This window comes from Staurois parvus, unplaced genomic scaffold (genome assembly GCF_062004578.1).
Source record: "Staurois parvus isolate SC_StPar_1 unplaced genomic scaffold, SC_StPar_1.0 ptg001302l, whole genome shotgun sequence".
Lineage (NCBI taxonomy): Eukaryota > Metazoa > Chordata > Amphibia > Anura > Ranidae > Staurois > Staurois parvus.
Window position 1 is genome coordinate 10,485,104 of NW_028319098.1, and position 18,601 is coordinate 10,503,704.

An 18,601-nucleotide genomic window follows, 5' to 3' on the forward strand; every position below is an offset into this window, starting at 1 on the left:
TATGAGCTGTCTTGGGCAGGTAGACTGGTGGCATACAAAATGATAATCTTACCACAGATATATATCTTTCTAACCTTATCTCTCCCAATCCCGCATTATATCTGACCTCTTAATTCTCTTCTCAGACAATAGGTTTGGCAACAAAAATGCACCAGATGTTCCCTCACACACACTTAATCTCGTGAGTTAACCATACCAAAGCCACCTATTCGGTTGTTGTTCATTATTACTTGGCAACACAATTGGCTCATCTCAGACAATGGTTCCTCCTCTCATCTGATAGCCCATGGGTTCACCTAGAATCTACACTTGTGAAGTCACCTCACCTACATCCCCTCCTAGTGGATCTCTGGAAACCAATTCCACTAATAAACTTTACCAGTTACTGTTAAAGCCTCCATTGTGGCATGGAGAGCATTATTTGGTCAAACTCACAATCTCTAATGCCCAATGTATTTGCATGGCAATGTTGAAAATCCATACACCTTATCTGTCACAAAGTGACTTGGACAAGGCATTCAATGGGTTGATGGATTACTTGAGAGCCACTCATCCAGACTTTTCTCTGAGTTGACAAAATTGTATGATATACCCATCTCAGAATTCGATTCCTACAAATTGCACGAATTCTATCCAACAACCCCCTTTCCATCACATCAACTTCCACCTTCAATATGGAAATGTTTTCATGTCCCTTCTCTACCATGAAAGGGATATCCCTTTTCTACAATACACTGAACCAAAAACATGTGATCTGTAAAACTAATCCATTAGTCAAATGGGAAAATGATCTTAATTTCTCCTTCACTCCATTGCAATGGTCTGCAGCACTTAAATATCTGCCACTATGCCAATCACTGGAAGTTAGCACAAAAAAATAAATAAAAAATATATATCTATATATCTCTCTCTTACATTAGTATAACACTACCTTACAGCTGGCAGAATTTTGCCCTACCCAATCCTCTGTGCTGGCAAAATTGTGGCATATCACATTCTGGCCTTCCAAAAATATTACAAGTTTTTGGAACCAAGTATTCCACCTTATATCCATGGTTAATGATATCTTGACTCTACTTAATCCAGCCTTGATCTTGGTATTGGAAAGTTCCATCCAGCATACAGAGTAGTAGCCGCACATATTCTTCTAGCACCCTTGTCTGGTATAGCAAGACACTGGGAGGGAAGACCTAACTCCTAACCTGATGTTATTGCCTTTAGAATAACTCACAAATATGAACATTCCCTGTCATTATGTCTGGCACACAGCCCGAATTTGGACTATGTGGAAAGCATGGATTACTTGGCTTAATACTTGACCTCATATTAGTGCCTATTTTTACACTCACGATTTCTGATTCTTTTGCATGCATTGAATGGAAGCCCTATGTGGCTATGGTAATATGCTAATTTGTATTTTTTTTCTGTGCCATTTGGTTACTCATAACTTCATGGCTTTTCTTTACGTAAACGTTCTCGTTGTTAAAAATATCCATAAAATAACAAAACAATTCAAAGGATCCCCCCCCCCCCCCCAAACAACTCACAGGGGTTATAACCCTCCCTTATTCTATCCAAGAATGGAGAAAAAAAAAAGTTTTCTATAATTCTACTTTAAATCATTTTTTGGACCAAGCTGGCCCAAATGAACTATTCCATTCACTAACAGGTAATTAGCTGAGGTGGAGAGAGCGACATCTGCCCACATGTCCATCTCAACCAGTCAAGGCAACAGCGAGAGGAAGAGTCTGCATGCAGCTCATTACATCTCAATCATCACAGTTATACAGACAGGCACACATGCTACCAATCCACAGGCATACCCAAAGCTTGGCTGACAAACCACTTTCTTCAGTAAGGTAGTTTGCTTTAATAAAACCAGACACTGGTCAATATTTAAGACGTCCAAATGATAATAAAAAATGTAAAATCACAGAAGTCTGATAGTAATTTACAAGAAAAATTGAATATAGATACAGAGGTAGAAAGTCGCTATACAATGTTTTCTAACTATATTTTTACTTCATTCAAGGCACAACTGTAAAATGTTTTCTATACAAAAGAAACATAAAAAAGTAGTTTTATTTTGCAGCACACTCACAAAAAGAAATCTTTACAACTCTACATATTTCACATGTACAAGTACAGGGAGAAGAAGCTGATGTCCGTCTGCAAAACAGATTATGCAAAGTTTTCTATAGCATCAAGTGGTACATTACTATTCCATTCATTTTGTGCAAGTTCTGTCACCTTTACTGAGGCATGGTAACCATGACAGCAGCTATTTTGGATTGGACATAAGCAGACTAAAAGCCTATGGACTTACTGGTAATCAGGGACAATCACTGGAGCCCTTCCTAAGAAACAGCCAAAAGTCCTCATGAACAAACTTAGCTTTATTAAAGTGGACCTTTTGGTAATGTTAGCAGTCTGTAGGAATACATTCCTGTACATGTTCCAATATACAGTAAGTATAATTTTTCAAAATTCCTATTCCTTTACCATTAAACAGTAGTCCCTAAGCTCTGGTTAGATTACTTTGCTGCAGGTGGGAGGAAGCATTTCCTCAGTCTCATCTACCACAGTGATTAGACTGCATTACTCTAAGGGCTTGTAGACAGGTATTGCAGTTAAGGCCCTGTTCACACTTGCATCAGAAACAGGTGTTTGGGGAGCATATTTGCACCTCCCTAAATGCCTAGCAAAAGTAGCCTATAATGGATAACATGAACAGCAGACAGAGCTGTTCACATTTTTAAAAATGTACGCTTCCTGGCAAAAATGAAGCTACCAGTCTGGGAGGAGCTGAATCTGTTCGACTCCTTCCAATCAAGTCTAAGGTAATGCACAGTAAACGTGCTGGACAAGTGTTTATCAAATATCAGTGAGGTGGGGGGGGAAAAAAAAAAAAAAAAAAAAAAATTGTCACTTGGAGGGTGCCTGGAGTATATTTTTAAAATGCACCTTAAAACCGCATTAAAAATGTGTGATAACACTATAGGCGCATTGGTTCATTTTATTTTCAGCATTAGATTGTTTTATTTATTTATTTTTTTTGCAAATGTGAACTTAGCCTAAAAGCTGCCTTCTGCATTTGAACATAATGCTTCTCAAAGCATGTGTTTGATTGCAAACCGCAGCAAAAGGTTGTGTTGGTACTGCTTTGATTGCAATGCAAAAACGCATCTCAAAAAGACCTTCTGCATCCAAAGACACCCAACACAAAGCAGTCTCGGAATGGTCATCAATACCAAAATATTCAGGGAATGTGTAGTCTGTCGTGCATTTCAAAAACATATCAAATGCAGCAAACCCATGAGCACGAACATTGTAGTAAGTCACTAGGTGAAAGGCTGCAGCAGGGACTGATCTGTGTCACACATTTGTGATCACACAAAGAACTGTACAGGCACCAGGATTAACATGATTGTGTCCTCTCCAAGCAGATCAACACATTGTTAGGGGGAATATTCAGTGAGTGATTATAAATACCTACATGTCGTACAAACATATTACCATTTTACTTAACATGCATGGATCATAAAAAAAAAAAATATGATCCTAGGTCCACTTTAATAATACAGCAACACTACAGAGCAAAAACCTAAAGCAACCAATCACAGCTCAACTTTCAAGTAGAACAGCAAAGAAAGGAGAAAAAAAAAAAAAAGGTTTAGACTGGCTGCCATTGGTTACAGCACACCACTGAACCATGGGCATAAATGTCTCTGACATTAAAGCATAGTGCCCCTAGCAAGTAGATGCCAGTAATTACTTTTCTAGTTGAGGTTGAAAATGAAAGTATGAATAAAAGTTATTGCTACAGGAAAAAAACAAAAACCACATTCTTATAATTGTGTCATTATGTTAAAAAAAAAAAAAGTAATACAATTATTAAAAAAATAAATAAAATTAGCAGACAGACAGTCTTGTCCACTGTCCTTAAGCCTAGGTTCACACATATGCAGTGTGGGAAAATCAGCAATCCCTGCACATTTCCCACAACGCATTGCAATGGTGTCAATACAGTTAATGATACCCCAAAACACATTGCCTGCATTGGATTGCATGGTACAAAATGACCATGTGATGCGGTTGCAGTGTGGCTCAGGAAGAAGGAAAAAAAAAAAAGTGCCTGCACGTCTTCGGTGCGATTGCGATTTGAGCCCATTCAAAATGAATGGGCTCATTCATTCCACACATAAAATGCATATGAATTGCACAGAAATGTGGTGCAGTTACTGTACAATTCATATGCAAGCTATAGTGTGCACTGGGGCTTACTGTGTGCCCAAAGCTTACATACTTAACATGTATGAAATGCCCGAATGATTACAATTCAACATACAATACTCAATACACTGTTAAAAACAGACTTTTTTTTTTTTTAAACCACTGAACTCTGTAAATCTCTTCTGTTATAATTGCTTCTCCATGTTTTTACGCTGAAGTGCTCATGCACAACTTGGTGTACAAAGTCTGGACATGTTTCTGTGCCGAGAAATAGAACTCCTGAGCATGCCTGTGAAAGTTACTATCACCCTGGCAAGCATGAGGCTGAATGAAAGCTAGGAACTCAGAAGATGACTGGGAAAAGATGGAAATGCAAGCAATGGAGGGGATTGCTTGCAATGTAAGTCTGTCATAATGCAGCACACTGGCACCTTATTGCAAACCCCTCCTGAAGGCCCAACATTATTTTGTTATAGCAGATCATGTCTGCTAAAGTTTTGTGGGTATCATTACCATGAAGTTACATTTTTTTCTGATTTATATACCAGGTTAGCTGGTAAATATGTAAATATGTGTGGTACGTACATGGCCATTCAAAAAACTATCCCACAGTGTAATATATCTATCTCAAACATACAGACTCCTTTAGCTGTAGGTAGTGGATTTTAGATCATCTTCACACATAATTTTCTCAGTGATGACAAGACGGAAGCAGACATAAGAACAGTTACTGATTTGTCCTTTACTATTATAAAGGAGCCAGAAACCACACTGGGGTTGATTTATTAAACTGGAGAGTGCAAAATCTGGTGCAGTTCAGCATAAAAACCAATCAGCTTCCAGGTTTTTGTCAAAGCCTAATTGAACAAGCTGAAGTTAGAAGCCGATTGGCTACCATGCATAGCTGCACCAGATTTTGCGCTCTCTAATCTTAGTAAATCAACTCCATTATTCTTTAAGACCAGAATGGGAGAATCTGACTGCTAAATAGGACAAGTTTTCCTGCATGGCAATTCAATTCAGCAGATAAGGAATTACAAACATACGCCCAGAACAACCACATTTCTCGTTTCATTTCTTAAAGGAAATGAAAGCCGAGGCATGATTGGTTGCTTTGGATAAATGCTCTGGTTTTGCTCTGCAATTCTTTTCTTCAGTTTCTATAAAAGACCCAACTCAGTGTTTTACAGGTACACTTTGACAAGTTAAACAATAAACAAAAAGGTCTATATACTGTCAAGCAGCATATTGCTATACAGACATCTGAATTTGATCTAGGTTTTATATCTGCAGTTTTATTATTCATCTGTTTTCTTTAAAGCAAGCTAATGTAACAGTGCATTTGTAGAAAACTGGTTGTACAGTAGCTCTACAGAAACGGTTTATTGCTACATTTAAGCTCATCGTATGTCTTTAGTTGGTCACATTTTCAAAACTCTTGCCACATTTACAGTGTGTAAAACAAGCTGAAGAACCACGTATAAATTCAGAGTCCAGCCACGTGTTAAAGTATAAGTTGAGACGTAGTGTACGGGGGGAAAAAAAAAAGGGGAAGAAGTAGTCCCATATGTAAATCTGTTGCACAAGTGCCTTTTCTGAATCAGTCTTAAAATGTGTTGACTGTTCAACAATAAAAGTCAGTCTAATCACGAGACGAAAAAAAAAATACACTAAATAATTAAGGGAAATTATATTCCATTTTTAGCTTCATTGTTGTTTGTGGCTTGTTTCCGCTGAGCAATGAAAGGGTACATGCACTTGTCTGCTCCGAGGAACCGGTACATACAGACCACGGCTTCAAATGGCAGGATGCTGAAAAGAAAAAAAAAAAAAAAAAAAATGAAAAAAAGAGCTCATCACTAAAAGCAAAATAAACCATATTAATAAATATATACATAAAATTATATTTTCATTCCAATAAAACAGTTTAAAGGGCAACATGGAGTAGCACATAACCAAACTTTTGCTCAATAGACAGCTCCTACTTGGTCTGATTGGTGGCTATGGCATACTGTATGTTGAACTGCTTTGACTATGAATGAACAAGCCGACCAGATCACCTTTAAGAAAAGAAAAAAAAAAAAAATGTACACAAAAACCTAAAAAAGTATCCTGAGGTCACCTAATAGTGGCACTCAGTCAGAAAATATTGAAAGCAGACACACTGAGGCGACTACATGTATGTTCACATACACTGTAGAGTCCATCGGTAACCTGGGAATCTAGTATGCTCCATTATAGTAATCTCAACCAGCAACTGTTGTAGAAAGCTCAGAGCAACCCCTCAATCCCTCCTGCACATCACTACTGGCTCATAACTACGAATGGCAGCCTTACTGGAATATTTTAATAAAAAGTACAGGCTAAGGTCTTGACTACAGGAGCTCATTAAGGGTCTGATCACATTATGGAGTCGATTTACTAAAACTGGAGAGTGCAAAATCTGGTGCAGGTCTGCATAGAAACCAATCAGCTTCCAGGTTGTTTTGTCAAAAGCTTAACAAGTTGAAGTTTGGTGCAGCTGTGCACGGTTGCCAGTCAGCATCTGATTTTGCACTCTACAATTTTAGTAAATCAATCCCCTGTGCGTGGTGACTGGCATTTTATTATGACCGGGAAAATTATTATAATTATCAACTTGTAATCAAAAGTGCCTAGAATTTACAAAAGATTTTCCTAGTTTGCAAATTTAATTCAAGTTGATGGGTGGAACAGCATCAAGCCCAGAGGTTTAAAAAGATAAAGTTCACCTATCGTAACATGTAAAACCCTTATTCAGGGTGTAACAGGTTACAGTCTGACTAGCCCCTGCTGTGAAATCTAGTGGGGGATCATTTCCTCCCTGTAGCTGTCAGAGTTAAAAAAAAACAAAAAACGTGGCCGTGTGTGGCTCCACCCGCGTCATTAATTTACAGTATTTTGTGAATGAGAGAACTACAAGTCCCAGCAGCCATTTGCAGCTGTCGTCTTGTAGTTTTCAATGAATTACCATGGCACACTGCGCCATGGTAGTTCACTGAGGCTTCCTGTCAGAGACATATGCTTGCTGGTACTTGATGTACGAGGAAGCAGATATATTGACAGGTCGGGGAGACCTGGATGATACCAGCGATCTGCTTATCGCTGGTGAAATGCTTTAAAGGCTCCACAAACAAAAAAATATATAAAATGCACATTTTTTTTTAACTGCAAAAAAAAAAAAAAAAAAAAAATGTGCATTTATTTTTGGTTAAAAGGTAAACTTATCCTTTAAAATAATGGGAAACTAGCATTGTAGAAAGGTTTTCAGGAGCGCACATCTCTATTTCTCTTATGACAGGCATTCTTTAAAACACCTAAAGCTCCCACACTGGAGAAGGTGGCTTTGAGGCTTAGTTTACACTTATTATGGGGTCTGAAAAGTGATCTGCAGTGGATCACTTTTAAGAGAGTAGCACATGACAGTGGAGGTTTGTAGAACAAAGCAACTGGTCCACTTTAACGCAGCCCTTTCCAGGAGCATTTACAGTTCCTTTCATTCCCCTGTTGCTCCATTCAGCCAAGTCCTATGTGTGAATAAATAAATATTATACAGAAAAATGTATTTATTTTTACACAGGGCCATAGACTCCCATGTGACAGCACCAATTGGCTAGAAGTGTTATCACAGGAGCAAGTCACATGCTCCTCCATAGCCAGAAGTACTGGATTTTCTCCTTGGCTCCCAGCAATGACCTGTCATAAGAGAAATAGAGACATGTGCTCCTGAAAACCTTACAATGCTAGTTTCCCATTTTAAAGGATAAGTTCACAGAAGGGGAGCAAAGGAAAGGTACGTATAACTGGGAAGGATGCGGAATGGGCAAAGAAAAAATTTGTTTAGTCTGAAGTATATAGAACAGGGTGCAAGGCCAGGCACTTTTTATATGAAAAAAAAATCAAAAAACTCTACATTTGAACATAAGAATTTCAGCTGCCTATATTTCTGGATCAATTGGTTTGTGGCAGTTTTTCCCATATACAACCTCTGTATTTCAATCACATCCTCGCTTGGAACTGTCCATCTTTACACTAAAGATAGCCATATAAGAGAAGAATTTCACAAAAAAAAAAACAAACAAAAAAAAAAAAAAAGAGTCTTTTTTTAAATAGGTTTGTTGATTAATGTTTAACCGAGACAAATCCACAATCGTTTAACTCAAACAAGAGAAAATTTTCCATCCCTTTTGCCTTTAATTTTTCCCGTCACTATGATTATTCCTAACAGGGCTTTGAGGCCAGCAGCATGCTGGGTAAGCTGTCAATACGTTTCCAGAAAGCACAATGCACTGGGTGAGGATAGCCCCATTACCTTTTCATGCAGGTCACAATGTACATGAGACGAGGCGTGCAGATCATCGGCTGGTCTGTAAGGATGGCTCTCATGGCCTGCTTCACACAGTAATCTGGTTTCAAGGGCGGGAGAAAAGGCTCGATTTCTTTCCTGAAAAGATAAATGTTTCAGTGAGTTTTATTTACACATTCCATCTCCAGGTCTGTTTCAATCCTTCATAACAGCACAGAATAATGAGGTGCACCTGGATGAAAGCTGGTTGGCTGCCCATTAGGCATTGTCTGGTTTTGCTCAGCAAAAGATAAATTGGAAAATATTATATAGATAACATCCCCTGCTAACCAATTTAGAAATAAACTGTACATTTGTAGCGAACTAACATAACATACATTAAAGTGACAGATGCTTGGGAAATATGAGCTGCTGCTTAGTTTTCAGGTACAGTAAAATCTATAACAACCAAACACGTGCACAAGATAGAAGGAAGTATTGAAATTTTGATACATGCGGTGTAGATAAGGGGAGCTTTGCCTAGAATTGGTTGCATATTAGTTCCAGAGCAACAAAGCTGAAGATCTTCTGGGGCTTCACTCATGGAAGCAGCATAGGCACTGAAAGCCGCTGAATTATTATAACACAGGCTGTGGCTTCACCATTTTTGGGCAGAGGTGATGCAAGGAAAGAGCAAGACTTTGCAAGAATCAGCACTTTTGTGAACTGTGGCAATTACAGTCTCATTACCAGCATCTGTGTGGAAAACCCTTCACTCATACACAAATGCCAAACAGTATCTTGGCAGTAGATTAGTAATTGGCAAGGGAGTTTGGCCACCAAAATGTCAACACACCGAAGCACATATTATGATTTATATAGCGCCAACGGTTTGCTCAGCGTTTTACATTATAGTGGGAGACAATACAGTAACAATACAAGAGGGAATTGAGAGCCCTGCTCCTCGGAGCTTACAATCTAGGAGGGAGGGGCGAGTGGTACAATAGGTAAAAAATTGTGGGGGATGGAGTGGTTGGAAGCGTAGAGGATTCCAGTATTAGCAGAGGGCGGAATAGGCTTCCCTGAAGAGATAGGTTTTCAATGATCGCCTAAAAGGTAAGTAGAGTAGGTGATAGTCTGACAGATTGGGGTAGGGAGTTCCAGAGGATGGGTGACGCCCTGGAGAAGTCTTGGAGATGAGCATGAGAGGAGGAGATAAGAGAGCTAGAGAGTGGGAGGTCTTGCGAGGAGCAGAGAGTACGGTTTGTGTGATATTTAGAAATAAGATCGGATATGTAAATTGGGGCAGTGTTGTGGATGGCTTTGTATGCCATAGTTAGTGTTTTGAATTTTATCCGTTGGGCAACTGGGAGCCAGTGGAGGGATTGGCAGAGAGGGGTAGCAGATACAGAACGGTTAGTAAGGTGGATGAGTCTGGCAGCAGCGTTCATGATAGACTGAAGAGGGGATAGCCTGCGATGAGGTAGGCCAATGAGGAGGGAGTTACAATAGTCGAGGCGTGCTATGACAAGGGAGTGAATAAGTTGCTTAGGGGTTTCCAAGGTTAGGAACAGTCGTATCTTGGAGATGTTGCGGAGGTGAAGTCTACATGATTTTGTCAGCGATTGGATCTGGAAGGACAGATGGGAGTCTAGGATTACACCTAGTACCCTGGCGTGAGGGGATGGACTAATGATTGTGTTATCGATATTTAAGGTGAAGTCAGTGGAGGGGGCACGGGCTGGGGGGAATACTAGGAGCTCAGTTTTGGAAGGGTTGAGTTTGAGGAAGTAAAGTGAAATCCAAGCCGATATGTCACACAGTACGCTAGCGATGCGGGTGGAGACTGAAGGGCTGAGGTGAGGGGTAGACAGATAGATTTGCGTGTCATCAGCATAGAGATGGTAACTGAAGCCATGGGAGTTTATCAAGTGATCAAGGGAGGAGGTGTAGATGGAGAAGAGAAGGGGTCCAAGGACAGAACCTTGCGGAACCCCTACAGAGAGAAGGAGTGAAGAGGAGGTGGCTGCGTTATAGGCAACACTGAACGAGCACTGCGATAGATAGGAGGAGAACTAGGAGAGAGCAGAGTCTGAGGCCAAGAGAGTGTCATTTTTTTGAGGAGGAGGGGATGGTCAACCATGTCAAAAGCCGTGGAGAGGTCGAGTAGTAGGAGTATTGAATAGTGGCCGTTGGTTTTAGCAGTTAGTAGGTCATTAGAGAGTTTTAGTAGGGCAGTTTCAGTGGAGTGTACAGGGTGAAAGTCAGACTGTAAAGGGTCGAGAAGGTTGTTGTCGGTGAGGTGGGAGCTCAGATGATTGTAGACCAAGCGTTCTAGGAGTTTAGAGGTAAATGGCAGCAGGGAGATGTCTTTACGCATTACCTGAAGATAAAGCAGAGTTTGACAAAAAAAAAAAAAAAGGGTAGAGCCGCATGGTAGGCTGACTGAAGTTCTGCCTTAAATACACACAAAAAGTGCTTGAAATACACTCCTCAGCCACTTATACACACACACACACACGTAAAATACAAACAATAAAAATGCCTGAAAATAGCTTTGCTCAGGTGTGAATGCAGCTTTAATGTGGACAAAGGCGGTTATCCTTAAAAATGTAGGCACTCTTCCAACCAACCCCCCGCACTCCCAGATTTATAGTACGATTTCTGGAGGACCTGGGTGTGAGTTAGAAGTGAACTGTAGTGAAGAGGCATCAAAAGTGTACAGACTAGGTAGGCATGTGGTGATAAGACAACTATAGGGTGTGCCACATTTTACTCCTTTGCATTTGAGATACAGAAGCTGGCAGCCCAGATCAAAATGGCTTGCACCCATGGTGAAATTTTCTTGCCAACAAGTCAATGCCCAGCACGTATACATGTAAAGCAGCTCAGTCATTGCATACTGGGAGACTGATGCTGTCTGCCATTGCTGACCTCCTGAAAATGCTTGGTTGGCCGATGCTGGTTACAGTAGAGAAAGCAGTGTTCGGTCAGTCATTCAGAAAGCTCAATCAGCATGACAACCAGTCAACAAGCATTTTGAGAAGTAGAGGTAATCCATGGCATTTAAATGTGAACCTTTACCAACACCAAACACTTAGCCCTTAATGTGGTTGTAAAGATAACTTTTTTTGTTTTAATTTAATCCCAACCAGAGCACCACCTGCCTGGAGATTGCATGTTCTCCCTGTGCCTGCGATTCTTCTGCGTACTCCGGTTTCTTCCCACACTACAAAGACATGCTGGGAGGTTAATTGGATCCTGTCTAAATTGGCCCTAGTATGTGTATGCAAGTTAGGGACTTTAGATTGTACGCCCCTTGAGGGTTAGGGACTGATGTGAATGTACAATATATATGTAAATTGATGGAGCTATACAAGTGTAATAAATAAATAATGCATGCCCTGCATTAAAAGACAAAAAAAAAAAAAAACCACACACCTTTCAAAGGCTTCTCCCTCAGCTCCTCAAACACTTATCTGAGCCTGATACTGATCCAGCACCGTGCCCATCTGCACCAGCTCTCCTTCCTGCTCACCAGAGACTCAGCAGCTGAGGGAGCCATTGGCTCTTGCTGCTGTCAGTCAAAACATGGGAGGAGGGAGTGGAGCCGAGCTGGGTGTGTCTATGAACGCACACAGGCCAGCTCAAGATCAGGCCCACACAAGTGCCTCCACAGCAAGCAGCTTGCTATGGAACACTCGAAAAAGATGCGGAGCCAAGAGAACCGGCAGTCGACCCCAGAAGAGGATATTTGGGGCTGCCCTGTGCAAAACCATTGCACAGAGCAGGCAAGTATACCATTTTTGTTTTTGTTTTTTTAAACATAAGCCTTTACAATCAATCACTTTAATTGCAACTTGAAATGAAGGTGGAATTTACTGAAAATGAAAGCACTATATTCTAGAAATACACATTACCACTGTCATGGTAGCAGCAACAATACCATCATCCTAAAATCATCACTCAGTAGTCTGGGGACTGAAATCCTCACTCTTCTCCATGCAGTGCTTCCGGGACAGACCAGATTGATTCACTGTTACGGCACGGACCAGTCAGAATCAATATGATCAACCCTGGAAATATTGCAGGAAGAAGAGGGAGAAAAGTGGGCATTTCAAATCCTTAAACAGCTGGACAGGCTATAGGGGGTGTGGACAGCTCAGCAACCCTAGGAGGTAAGTGCAACGGGGACTGGGGGTGTGTGTCTGGTTTTATTGCATCTTTACATTTTTTCTTTTCTGTAAAAAGTGAACACTTTAGCGCATTTATGCGTCCATGGCAACTGAGGTTTCTATGTGGACAACAGGCTCGCTGCATGCTCCCAGCACACCGACAGCTGTCCCAGACAGCTCCTGGTCCCAGTTTGTGATCAGAAGCTGACAGGATGGGCTCCAGATCATGTGACCACTATGCAGGGTGGATAAAAATCAATGAACTTAAAAAAAACAAAAAACATTTTTTTTATTTAAAATCTGATTTTTTTTTAAATAAAATGCTTTGAGGAAAATATATTACCATCCAAAGGTTATTCCATCATGAAATAAAGATTCGTTTTTTAATTATGTAGAATAAGGCTGTATATGTTTAATTTGTTTGGTAAATAAATTCCATGAATCCATCCACAATGTCATGCTCTTCCAGAGGTTTTTGTAAGATTATTGGTCAGTTTCTCTGCCTACAAGATATTATCACAGATGTTTGGTTTACTTTTGCAGTTTTCAAAACTGAATTTGACTCAGCGGAGATCACATGCCTCTTCTTCACAGCAAAAATGTTATAACATGAACAGAGTTAAGAAAAAGACCTTAATCCTAACTTCTACAAACCTATGAATACAGAATCAACCCCTTCAGTGCTAAATTTCAAGAAGTTCAGTGAATAGAATAGAAACAATATTTTTCTGATTGTTTGGAGTGGAATAGATCTGCACAAGAAGAAAGTGAAACTAAGTGTGAGGAGGAAGGGGCTGACAGTCTAAGTTTCTTAAAAAATATATATATTTTGTTTAGCCAAATTAGTTAACAAATATGGATGTTTGTTTAAGCAAATAACATATGCTGGAATGTTATTGTTTCAGTTGAATAAATCTATTTAAATTGTTATTATTAAGGTAATGATTATTTTTCTCCTTCCTAAGTACAACAGAAAAGTTGTCCAAATATGAATGATTAACCTATTAAACTGGAGATAAAAAAAACTAATATGAAAAGTTGTGATTCTAAAAATCTTCATCTACTTGCATATTAAAGTTATACCAGCAAGAATTAGTCTATGTAGAAAACTATGATTTAAATCAAGCCTTAATGACTAGTGATTTAAATCAAACCCACCCTGCCAATATGTGAGCCAATCACAGTGATCAAGTGATAGGAAAGTTTGACCCGGCTCCTGGGGAGAAGACGAAGTTAAAAAAGGTTGCCAGGAGGGGGTGGGAAGGGGTTAAAATTGAACTCCAGGCAGAGATTAATGCTGCCCTGTAATCATTAAATGCAAGGAAAGTAGGCCACCTAATTTTTTTTGATGACCTCACTAGAGACTGCTCCTCCTTTCACTGTGAAGCCACAGGTTGGGGAGAAAACCTGCAAGTGAAAAATTCAACTGCAGTAGGAAAAAAAAAAAAAAAAAAAAAAAAAAAAAAAAGGAAAGGAAGATCAGGTCCCCTTTCCTGCAAAACAGGGCTGTGGGGAATCTCTTTATATCTCAGGACGGGATAGACAAATAGATATCCTTTGGCAAGTAAAGCCACCCTCATTTGTGTATTTAGCGGTTATCCTGGAGTTCAGCTTTAAAGATTTCCACCACATAAATGGGTTATTTGTCATGAGAACTAGAATAATCATCCTTTCACCCTATGTGTGGGTACCTCTGGTTACTAAAGTTCTTTGTTGGCAGCTCTCAATTGTGCTAAAATGAGAAAATTTTCTACAGAACATATTGTCATTCAGAGAGACACATGTAATCTAGACGTATTCATATGTCTGCAATGAAGGACACACGGCTTAGTCTGCTTTACGTTTCAAAATCATTTCCTAGGACAGATAGACACACAACACAACTACATCAAGGACATATTACTGAAAGGCTTCTATATGAACTAACCTGATTCTGCAACCCCGAAACATGCCCGTGTCCACCAGATAGGGACAAACTAAAGTAGTTTTAATCCCATCTTTGTCTGCAGCTTTCAGTTCATGGCTGAGAGACTCGTGGAAACCCACAGCGCCGAACTTGCTAGCGCAGTAATCCTGTGTTGTAGAGAGAGTGAGATATACATAAAAATTCATGCGTTGGCATATACATATATAAATTCGTGTTAAGGAGATAAAGACAAAGATAATCCATACGTGGCAATAAGAGACAAGATTATAAAAGAATCAAACAAAAACAAATATAAAAGAATCAAACAAAAACAAACAAAAAAAAAACCAAACAAACAAAAGCAAAAAAACCACTCCACTGTATATGGGGTACTTCACAGTTCTGCGGACACCCTTGGGCAAAAAGAATTTCTGGCACAGCCTACTGCCTGCCTCAAATGACAAGGTAAGATCAGAAACGTGGATGGTCACATAGATGTGTAGGTGTGTGTGTAATGGCTAGGATGTTTCGGTAACCATAAAATTTAAAACTACTATCAATTCTATAAGAGGGATTCCATACACATTTGAAAACCATTAGCCCCCCAATCACACCTTAGTATCTTTTTGCTCAATTCCCTACACCTGACTATGCGGAATCCTATGGTTTTGAATTGTCCCTTTTAACTTTTAAGCTGCCCATAGATGGATTGAAATTTGATTGGTTCAGCAGGGTCTGGCTAAATTTTTGATCCATTTATGTCCATTCCTGGTCAAATGTGACTGTTGGCAAACTCTTGCCCTTGGAACTTGCAGCCAATGTGTTTCAGCCACTGATCAGTGTATTCTGGACAGCGGAGAAGTCCCAATGTCAGAATACATTGGGAAAGCTGGGAGGACTCCTCCATCCACCTTGTATGTGTTGATGGGGAAATCCATTCATTTTGTTTTTTGGATCAGTCTGGTGGCTCTCTGTCAGCTCATTCCCAGACCATTATTACCTTTAGTATCACTTAAGCCAGCCATAGCTGGATCAAATCTTGGCCAGTTCAGCAAGGACCGGCTGAGCTTTGATCCATCTGTGGGCAGACTGGTTGTACCAAAGTTGATCCATTGATTGACCTGGGTACAACCAGCCTGTTAGATTGTTTTTTTTTTTTTAGCATGTGATTACGGCTGACTGCTATAGCCACTAGCAGTAATCATTGTGTCCTGCTGTCTGGGAAGGCTTCCCACCAGCAGAACACAATAGCACTGTGGGAAGGATTCCCCCATTAACACTGACTCATGAGCAGGGCCCACCTAATTCTCTTGTCTTGAATTGTAATGTAACTGTACGGTCTCCTTTTAATTTGTGATGCATTGAGCAAACTGTTGGCACTATAATAATAATAACAACAACAACAACAACTTACCTCTACACCTGCGGTACTAAATAACCCCAGCGAACTGGCCACAGTAACAATGTGTCCATGGTTCATGTCCATCATTTTAGGAAGAAATGCCTTTGTGGTCTGAAAAAGAAAAAACACCAACTGGAGTCAGGACAATTCCTCATTTACACTATTATCTAAGACACCACAGGCAGTCAAAAGGAGATTAGCTTAACACCCACTATCAATGTATTTACCATCTGTCAACTATACAACAATAGCCAGTAAAGTGACAGTGCCAACCAGCACAGTCAGCAGTGTTCCATATAAACCAGTTTCCTGGCACAGCACAAGTGGAGGCATAGAGCACAATGTTACAGGTAACAGAAAAAACAAGTGTCTTTTGCAATGTTTAATCACTTCGCTGCCTTCCTACGCCTAATTTGCAACAATTAAATGTCTGCTATAAATCTCCACTCATCTGGAGACGACCAGAACATAAAATAGCTTCATAATAGACTGACTGTTGATGGATTTTTAACATCTGAGAATTTTTTCCATTTGCTTTCCAGTTTTGGTTCTATTAAATATAAGATCTGATCAGTTACATCCATTGGTTGGAGGAAAGAGTCTACAAAATGCTGGGCTTTGCAAAGTACCGGTATTAAAGGGCTCCCCATGTAAATACTAATACATCCATTAAGGCTCACTCACACCATAGAGCACATGTAATTCACTTGTGCTGGCATACAGTTTTTAAAGTATATGTAAAGCCATACTTTTGGATTGAGTGGGAAGGGATTAGAAAAGGTTTTAAATTTGACAAACTAATGCTGAACCACATTTTCAAAAAGCACTGCAACGTGTTTCTAAATTTATTTTGTTTTCACCGCATGCTATTAAACTTGTGCTGTAGTGCACTGCAACACATTATAGTACGTTGGAATGTGCTGCAGCCCAATGCTGCTGGTGTGAACAAGCTCTTAGGCTTACCATACACTACAATTTTCTGTCCAATTTCCTTTAGATTTACCTTCAACCATGTAGTGCGAGAGCCTGCCTAATAGGAGGAGGTCAAACCAAAAAACACTTTCAATCGTATCCAATTATATGGTCTTTGGTAAATCTAAACCACAAATCTCAAGAAAATTGTATAATGTATGGCCAGCCTTAGGCTCTATGCACTAGCTTTTTTAAACAGGAAAAAAAAAAAATAAAAAAAAAAATACCCACCATTTTATTCTCCAGGGACTTTGCGTTCAGAAAATATATATTGTTTGGGGGTTCCAAGTAATTTTCCTAGCAAAAAAGCAAACTACTACATGTATGCGAGAAATATCAGGATATTTTTATTACACACATACACATTGCTGTTAAAGTGGTAGTAAAGTCTGCTTTATGACTTGAACATGCAGGTAAGTCTATGATAAAGCTTACCTGTAGATACAGTGAACATCTCCTATATGTGCACCGTTTAGGAGATATTCACATTTGAAGCAGCTCATGACGTCACCAGCGCATGCACACTGTGCTCTGAATGGACGGCATACTAGCGTATACTGTCCGCTTTGAGTGTTGTGTCATGACCACGACTCCCATACACATGCAAGGGAGTGACATCAACACGGCACAGCAAAACGGCCGGAGCACATGAAACCGGAAGAAACACCAGGTGAAGAAGGAAGCGCCAACAGCAGGCCGATTGAGACTTTTGTTTTAAGGCAAGTCTTTCAAAATGTGCTAGTATGCGGTGCATTCAAGCACACTATGACTAACAGCCCAGGGGCACCAATTTTTTTTGTCTGGGCTTTACTACCGCTTTAATAGCAGCCTCTTGCAGTCCCTGCACAGCAGAGCTATGTCTGGACAGGGAGAAGCAGCACAAGGCCAGTCAATTGGTGCTGCAGTTCTCATGTACTATCAAGGAACATGCTGGTCCAGTAAAACGTATTTGATTTGGACACAATAGGGATTTTAAACATGAGATTATGCATGCTGGGACTGCCTGAATAGAACAACCAGCATTGGAGATTCTTACATCCTCGGTCTAGTGTGGATAGAGCAATCTGTTAGATTTCTCTTCAGCCTATGGAGAACAAAAAAAAATGTAATAGTGTATGGCTAGCCTAAGGCTAGGTTCATATCTATGCAGTTAGAATTTGATCCGTTTCTGCAGTGTGTTATGTTGGGTAGATGGGTATAATTTTTTTTTTTTTTTTTTTTATTAGGGTGCATTTCCACACCAAAGCTGATTTTCTGAACCGGCACAGGGACTGTATTGAAGCGGAGTTCCACCCAATTTCACACTTTACCTGATCATGTTGTCCCTGTGAAATAAACAAGGTGTGTGTATATATATATATATATATATATATATATATATATATATATATATATAATATTTTTTTTTAATATACATACCTTTAAATCCACTGCAAGACTGCAGTTCCGGTCCCGGCTGCCTAGGCGATGATGTCGTAAGGCGATTTGCAAGGTCTCCTGGGATGTCGTTTCCTGTATCCCAGGAGTCCTTTGGTTTCCTGTAATCGTGGGACTTGGAAACTGAAAATGGATCAAATGGGAGGTATTTTGTGCCATTTTACTGGAGTTCA

At 39.9% G+C, this 18,601-nt stretch overlaps 1 protein-coding gene across 1 annotated transcript in view; it reads right to left on the reverse strand.

Annotated features, from left to right (window-relative positions):
- Positions 1 to 1,846: 1,846 nt before the first annotated feature.
- RDH10 (retinol dehydrogenase 10) overlaps positions 1,847 to 18,601 on the reverse strand; it is a 50,620-nt gene continuing 33,865 nt past the window's right edge. The window contains exons 3-6 of the mRNA XM_089661037.1: positions 16,032 to 16,130; positions 14,639 to 14,784; positions 8,564 to 8,695; positions 1,847 to 6,045 (exon numbers count right to left, since the gene is read on the reverse strand). Coding sequence (XP_089517163.1) covers positions 5,922 to 6,045; positions 8,564 to 8,695; positions 14,639 to 14,784; positions 16,032 to 16,130 — 501 coding nt within the window. The 3' untranslated portion in view covers positions 1,847 to 5,921. The remainder of the gene's footprint in view (positions 6,046 to 8,563; positions 8,696 to 14,638; positions 14,785 to 16,031; positions 16,131 to 18,601) is intronic.